This window comes from Lethenteron reissneri, chromosome 5 (genome assembly GCF_015708825.2).
Source record: "Lethenteron reissneri isolate LAM-NWPU_2019-01 chromosome 5, ASM1570882v1, whole genome shotgun sequence".
Classification (NCBI taxonomy): domain Eukaryota; kingdom Metazoa; phylum Chordata; class Hyperoartia; order Petromyzontiformes; family Petromyzontidae; genus Lethenteron; species Lethenteron reissneri.
In genome coordinates this window covers 10,577,726-10,585,964 of record NC_083783.1, presented here as the reverse complement: position 1 = coordinate 10,585,964, position 8,239 = coordinate 10,577,726, and the positions used below count along the sequence as shown (strand labels likewise).

Here is an 8,239-nt window from a genome sequence, read left to right as displayed (position 1 = left end):
GCTGGTAAGAACGTTGGGTTGCTCGGTCAATGGCCAGGGTCAACGGCGGCGTGGTGTATTCCGCAAATATGCCCGACTGTGAGGGCGGGCACAAGCCGGCGTGAGTTAAACGTTGAGTTTTATAAGGGCACCACGGGGTGACCAGCCCCTCCCCACCCAGCCCCTCCCCACCCTCCCCTCTGAACCCAGCCCCACCCCTCCCATTTTTGAATGCACGACGGACAGAATAATCCCCTGTGGGCTGGTGTAACCAGGAGGCTCCTACCCGTATGAGAGAGACTGAGAACGTCAGCTTGAGTGGGTATATTTATTCACATGGGGAAAGTGACCGTACAACCTTCCATACATAACCACACGGACTTAAACCACATCACCTGCGTAAACAACGTGGTTTCCATTGCATTGCTATATTGCGCAATGCTTTTCCCCAATCGTATTTTTCAGTGTAGCAAGGGACAAAGCTGTAACACACACACACACGTTATAATTGTTGCTATTTGTATTGCAGTAGTTTGACATTTCAAACATTCAATGCAATTTAAGCTCAGTTTTGATGCACATTAATTATATTGTCTCGATAGCGGTGTAACCAAGTTTGCTCTATCTCTTCAAGTTTCGCAACACTAAACATACGATATTGTCCAACGTATTAGACACACCACTTCCCCCCCCCCCTTCTATTTGAAAGCAACACCTGCGTGCGTGTCTTGCAATCCAGAGATGACGTTCTCCATTCTCTGTGGTTCTTTCGGTAAAGTCACGTAGGTAGAAAAATAAAATTAATAAATCACTTATTTTATTTTTTTACCTACGTGACTTTACCGAAAGAACCAAAGAGTGTGGATTCCTGCAGTCACGAAAGCTTCAAATCAAGATCACGTTCTCCTTTAAGATGTCGTGTTTTAATCCAGTTGTTCAGAATCATCTACTGGAAGACCGTTCGTTCTCCGTAGCCGTACGTGAGCAGAAGACCAACCAAGCCATCTTGCTGCCTCTCAAGAACCACCTTCCAGAAGACAACTATAATCATCTTCTGGAAGACGTTGGTGGTGGTGGCTCTTCGCCAGCAATACCGAATTCTCCAAGATGGTAAAACACGTGGGTTTTTTTGTTTGCAAAATGTCCCCAAAGTTCCAGAGCGTCTCACAGTCTGGAGTACGCGGTTTACTTGTTCCGCATTTGGGGGGGGGGGGGGGCACGCAAAATTAGTTTCCGCGCCGCGTCCTGCCAACATTACGAATTCAATGGCAGTGCTCACAGTCAACCCCGAATATCAATGCGAGACATCGTGGGGGGGGGGGGGGGGGTCGCGGCAGCGTCACGACCGACCGCTTCTGATCACACGGATAAAATTCTCCCAATCGCTACAGTATTCAAATTGTTCCATCGGCATCGACGCTGTCGCGACACGCACTAAAATTCTATTCGTATGCCAGAATTGCCATAATAGCGCGATGGAGGGGGGGGGGGTCACAGATGCTGCAGGGGTCACAAAACCGCTTCTGGGGGTCACCACAGAACCGCTTCTGGGGGTGACGCGCCAAGCTCTCGTGTTCAGCGATCCGCAACCAGGCCCGTGGCAAATTACCACCCTGGCCGCATGACTCCCCCCGCAAGCTGGAATTCGCAGACTCGAAAATCCGAACATTTTTTTACGGCAAATTGTTTCGTTTTGTGCGCGCGCGGTGCTACATTGTGGGACGCAGAGGGAAATGCCGCAAGAGCCACTGCTGCATCGTACTATGCTCCCACAAATACGCTCCACACCACCCAACTGCACGGACCAGCGTGGTGGAAGTAAAGTAATGACCGGCACGGCGAGGCCCTCGCACAAACCGCGGATTTACGTAAGGGCTGTGCGTGTAAATTTATTTGTGCAATCATTGGTGACCAGCAGGGATCATTCATCACAGGCAGCTGAAACACCAGAATTCAAACCCAAGTTCTCAGCTCAGTGTCTACGACCGAGGGTTTAACCCCATCTGAGCTGCCTGGCCACCTCGAGTTGATCTCAAGTACCCACATGTTCAAAGCTGGGCACTTGACATGCAATCAAAATCTGTATATGGCAGTTGCCGTCAAGGCCTCAATTCTCAATGTTTTTTTTCTAACTGGCTTATGAAGATTTAGAACCGACTTAGGAGATTTATAACGAACTTATAATAACTGAAACGTTTGACATAACAACAATATTGCCCGAGTGATGCTAATGTGTACAGCTGCTGATGATGATTCAGTTGATGATGTGTTGACTTTAGATAACAATTATGGCGAATGATATATTTAACGATGTTGGCATGTCAAATATAGTTTTGACTTGTAGATATATAATTGATGTTAATTGGTACATTTGTTTATGATTATGTCTAAGTAAGGGTGATAAGACCACTACTTCGCATATATAAATATTAACTTAAAATAAGTTTAAATAACTAACCTACAATAACAGGAACGAAATGACATTAAGCGGCAGTACGCACAACAGTAAATCATAAAAATAGAACTCTTTTCTGAATAATATTCAATGTGCATGTCTAATTGTTTCTATATAACACACGCATTTAGTATTCACAATTTAGCAATCCCTCAATTTCAAGTAAAACAGGAAAACGCAATAATGTATTAAATACACAAGCCAGTAAAATAAATCGCTTAACTACCCGCCAGTGTCCCATTACCATGAACATATGGCCATATGAACTTGTCCTATTCCTGGATTATATTCCAACTTTGCTAACTGAAATTAAGTAATTTGGCAGATAGATATCCATTCAGTATTGTTGCTGAAGGCAGTGTTGTTAGAGTACAGCCTCTGGAAGGTGACAACACAGAACTACTACTGAGGTCCCTACTGATTACAAACGTTCATGGCATACAATCAAAGCAAAATGTTTAATTGCCAGGGTTGAAATTTGCCCGAGTGCAAAGCACATTTGACATTTTTTTTGTGTTTGTGCAGTAAGTCATTGGTAACCTGGCTGAGACCATGAATTCACTACAAATTGAAAAGCTGGTTTAATTAACGATGACTGAAACCTGGACTCGAACACAGTTTTTCTGCAGCGTTGCCTACTCAATTATCTAACACACGAGCTAAATGGTCACCTAATATCATATCCACTTCGCATTGCGATTATACAGCTGTACTTGGTTAGCTTATACGATTTGCTATTTCTAACTTAACATCTATTGCGTAATAATAATTTAGCAGTACATTTAAAGCATTTTATTTCATTCAGGTACGATGCTATATCTGTATAATAATCCATACACACACTGCGCAGTCATACATTTCCTACTGCCACGGACACAATGTTTCACTTCTGTGGCTATATTTCGCACGTAAATTATGTTGTATAAATGAATTCAGCGAGTTGTGTGATAACAACGCTTACGTATTTATCCAAGTTTACATTATCGACTGCGACGCGGTGTCACGGTCAGCAGCGCAGCAGCAGCAGCAGCAAGGCGCTGGACTTACGATCCAGAGGTCGCCAGTTCGATTCCATCTCCCGGCGTGGCGGGTGAAACAACGGTGTGAGTTTCTTAAATGCCCCCCCTCCACCCCTCTCCACCACGCTCTGCCCAACCAGCGGTGCCAATCGGGTGTACGGCGCGGCTCGTCGATTGCCAGGTCGCGCGTGCTGGGGTAATGCGTGGGTACTCCCAACCATTTACAAGACATCTGGCCAGCGTGCAAAAGAAAGAATAGGCCAAGTCTGCTCCAGAGGGCCTCTCTAGAGCTTCTTCCAGTGGAGGTCCTTTTCGCTAGCAGTGGTGTGAGCAAGCTGTTGCGGGGCTGCGCTCTTACCTTTATAATACCGAGTACAGAGAACCAATTGGCGTGTCCTCGGAGTGCAGCATTCCTTGCTGATTTGAGCAATTTTCAGTTTACGTGAAACATTTTTGTTAACAACCGTGTTACTGAACCACACGTCAAAAGCGGGTAGCAGACACGGATTCCGATCATGGTAATAATTTTACCAATCCACAATGACCATCGTGGTGAAGTATGGTTATATAACTTCTTACGACCCACATGGCGTGACGAGGCCCTCATCCAGCAGCGGATTGGGAAAAGGGCTTCCATTCGTACGTATGTACTAATTATTTGCCTGTATTGAGAATATCCTTGGTATTAGGGGGCGATATTCGGGATTAATTTCAGCCGGGTCTGTATGGGTTGGAGACCCACGTAATATTTCCACACCCGGCGCTTCACATCCAGCGTAACCCGCGCCATGGCGGCTGTCAGTCACGTGCCTTCTTCAGTCGAACAGCTACCTGGAGAATATCCACCGTTGCCTCAGGCAACACAAATGCATCGCCTATACACCAAGTAACGCAACATCCGACATCGGAATGATTTTCCCTATTAAATAAAGCATTGGGATATTGGGAAAAAACACCAAAGCATCATCCAGGTTGATCACCGCCTAGTGAATATAACACACGGCCGTCTCAGACACCCACACACTCACACACGTGCTTAAAAGCGCATGCCATCGCAACAGTGATGCCATCGCAACAGTGACTCATTCGCATGCGAGTAGTGACCCCTAAATCCAATTGACACAAATTACTTGGCAGTAACCCCCCCCCCTTAACTTGTCATAATTTACAGGCGATATTTACTAGATGGCTCTTCGAGTAACTCATACGGTGGCTAAACGGTAACTCCCACGCACGGGCAGTGCCCTTAAGATTGACAGCCCAGGGTGGTGTTGCTATCGGAGTGTGTGCAAGGCGCTGCACCCGCACCGGTGCCCACAGGCGGTGAGGGACACAACGGCGCACGAGAGGCGGACGATACAAACGATGTAGAAATTACAACATTGGGAGTACAAAGCGAGCAGCGCAATCGAAACGGTACCATTGACACCAAAAACAAGAACAAAAAATACGCACATCAATGGAACGGCACAATCGAGACAAATGGTACACGATATACGGAAGGAACAAATGATGATATAGGTAACACGTAGAGATATAAGGAAAACACATAAGACAGACTACAGGCCAGGGATTAACTTTAGCCGGGGTCTGTATGTGCCGGCGATATTTTCCACGCCCGTCACACCACAAGCGGACTATAGCTCTCGCAATGGCCGTGACCACTACTTTTGTCAAGTGCCACCTACTCCAGCCTCACCAGCGATGTGGGAAACACTCAGGTGAGAAATGAAGACCCTGATACGGGCGGTATCGACGATCCGGTACGAGACGAGAGATTCTTAAATTGACCTGCGACAATTCACGGAGAATCTCGTGGAAAAGTGCAGGTGGTGAACTGGTCGCATGCCTATGTAGTCGGTCCTACACAGCAACGTTTTTCAACTACACTTTCTGATGGGCTCTGGAACAGAATTCGGCGTGTGCGAGCGATTCATGCGAAGTCACGTGACACAAGTCTGGGGCGTCGCGACGTCGCAACACGTCCGTACACACGACGCCCACTAAATCTGCATCTCTCATCTGCAGCTCTCTCACGGCTCTACCTTGTTCACCTCCGTTTATTTCTGTATCTCTCGTCGACATCTCAGACATCACTCATCTCTTGATGTCTCCGTGAGCCGGACCTCTCAGCGGGGGCTGTGAGAAACTTGGCGGGCCACATGAGGCCCACGGAGACTCTTGCCGTGGCCCTCCGGGTTCAAAACGCTGCTCTGCAATACCCACGGGTAGGAGAGGCATTCACTTCCCCATCACCCGTACTGAATATTCCCCACAGTGGCTCATTGCAGATCCGCTCACTCTTATCGATTCCAAAGCAGCTATGAAGCAGTCAAGATCGCATCACCACCACCACCACTCGTCAATTTATAGGTCAATTAAAACAGCGGTGGAATTGATGCCCCCGTCTGACGTAGGCCGACGCTGTTGCTCACACTGTAATTCGAGCGCTGCGTTAAAGAACATTTGACGGCTATTTAAAAACAAACTCTGAATTTCCATGCTTGTAGAAATAGTTTGCTTAAAGCATGGGTAAAACAACAAGAGCATTATATTTATTACAGATTTGATGGCAATTATTTCTCTACTGGTGGCGAGAAGCTTACAGCCAGCCTCAGATGCAAGATGTCAGAAGCAGCGTCAATGTGTTCAGCCATATTACTCTAGGACTCCGTTCCATAAATAGGAACTCTCCAGCCTGAGTCACCAATGATGGTGCTGTCGGTTATCATGGGTGCAGGGTGGAGCAGGTCAGATCGCTGAGACAGGCACTGGAGTGGCAGCACTCAAGAGCTTGGTGACCATGGGGAAGAGAAGATTGAAAGAGCCAGATGGTGATAGGGGCGATGAGGCTGTAAGAGCGGTCCCGGGTAACACCGGGACAGGTGGCGGCCTATCCTCCGCGCGCCCTACGGGACCTAAAGCTCGAGCAAGGATCCGTTTCCCACGCTGGGAATACTCGGACAGATGTCGGAGGAGGACACAGCGGACACGATCACAGACGCGGGGACGACGTTGCTGTTGGACATGTCGTCCGCGCGGTGTGCGGCCGGCGGGCCGAAGTCGGCGGCGAGGGACGCGGGCGGGGGGCGGCGGCGGCGTCCCAGCGGGCTCCCGCCGCCGTCGTCGCCGCCGTCGCCCGCGTCGTCCTGGTCCTCGGCGCCGTCGCCGTCCCCGCGGGAGGAGAGGAGGTCGTCTTCGTCGCACCCCGGGACGCCCGTCAGTGCCGGGCCGGGCTCGTAGAGGGGGGAGAAGTCGGGCCCCGACAAGCCGTCATCCTTAGAGACAGGGCTGGCAGACAGCGCACACATCGGTTGGCGTTTGAGGCCCAAGAGAAAAGGACGCCCAGTTGGCCTCTGGCCACGTCGGTGGCACTGAAGCTTTGCTGCTGCCTGCTGCTGCCTGCTGCACGTATTTGAGTCGACACGTTTGTTACCTGAACTCAACAGGGAAGGTTAACCGAATGTAGGCCCCCCCGTCAATTCCTCTATGCCCCATCCCCTTACTCATGCCCCACCCCTTCCTGTTTAGACCCCACCTCTTCACATTTAGGCTCCTCCCCTTCCTAACTCGGCCCCTTACGGATTAAAGCCCCCGACTCCTTCTTAGACCATTTTTTTTTGCTTCAGGTTTCGCGTCTTTCCTTTTTAGAACCTGCCCACTTCTTTTTCTGTTTAGGCATCGCCCCTTCCTCTGGCCACAGGCCTGAGCTGGGCTGCATAGTCGTTGGGGGGGAGGGGGGGTGAGGACAGTCGGGGTCCGACAGCTTCACAACGATGAAGACGACTCAAATCCCAAATGTAAACACCTATTTTAACGAAGGTGAAAACTACGTCAAACCAAACATTTCTCGGTGCTTACCTAGGAGGTGTGTGTGGTGATGTCAGGCAGAAGAGTACATCTACAACCCTTCTGTAATCCACTGTTGGATGAGGGCCTACCAACACCGTGCAGGTTCCTTGAGGTGTTGGTTATTTAACCGTACTTCATGCCAGTCAGTGTCGGTTGAAGGCAAGGAGCATAGGCGTGGTGGCATAGAGTACAGTACAACATTGGCGTTCTACTGCACTGCCTTCCGCTGTTGGCCACAACCGAGGCCCTCGCAGCGGCCTATAACAACCTGCCGTGCATGCTGCTCGCCCATCCAAGCACTATCCAGGCTCAACCCCGCTTCACCTACGCAATCTATGGAGATCAGGTGCATTCTGGATGATTATAAAGCTATCCACACACATATTTGACTGTACATCGGCACAGTGGTCAGTGTGGGTTGGTGACGGTGGAGAGTGTAGGAGCACAGAAGTACAGCACAACAGTGGATTTCTCTGCACGGCTCTGCTGCCCACCAACACAGCCCTACAGCCAACGAGACCTGTTATGCAATGTGGCCGTCCCACCCGAGGAAATGAAGAGGCTAAACCCTGCTCAGCTTCCAAGATCCGAGCACAGCTCCTCAAGTGACATCACTGCACTGAATTTGTTTCGAAACTGGTGGAAGTAACGTTCCGGAGACGTCGCTATACTCGGCGATCGAAATGGGTCAAAGTGCTGGTGATAAAACCTACTCGGCATGCAGTCCACATCCACTGCCTTGGCCCCTCTGCGGGAACATCGTGGCATCGGAATAGCAACTGCTGTGCAAACTGAGGCCACTTGTGTTTGGTGTCGTAAGTTCCGACATGGCGTACTGCCGTATACCGGCACATTTACACCACTGGCCATGATGCCATGATGATAGCTATGACATTGAATGATAATTGTAGTGTCAGTTAAAATTACAGTTGTA

The 8,239-nt window shown here is 49.2% G+C and overlaps 1 protein-coding gene across 9 annotated transcripts in view; it reads right to left on the bottom strand.

Moving 5' to 3' along the window:
* Nucleotides 1–303: 303 nt before the first annotated feature.
* The window catches only part of LOC133352526 (ensconsin-like), a 49,173-nt gene continuing 41,237 nt past the window's right edge, over nucleotides 304–8,239 (bottom strand). For 8 of the 9 annotated variants that reach the window (XM_061568240.1, XM_061568245.1, XM_061568253.1 and 5 more), the window contains one exon: nucleotides 304–6,744. In XM_061568240.1, the coding sequence (XP_061424224.1) occupies nucleotides 6,372–6,744 (373 nt within the window). In that variant the 3' untranslated portion in view covers nucleotides 304–6,371. The remainder of the gene's footprint in view (nucleotides 6,745–8,239) is intronic. The other variant, XM_061568284.1, reaches the window with a different exon arrangement.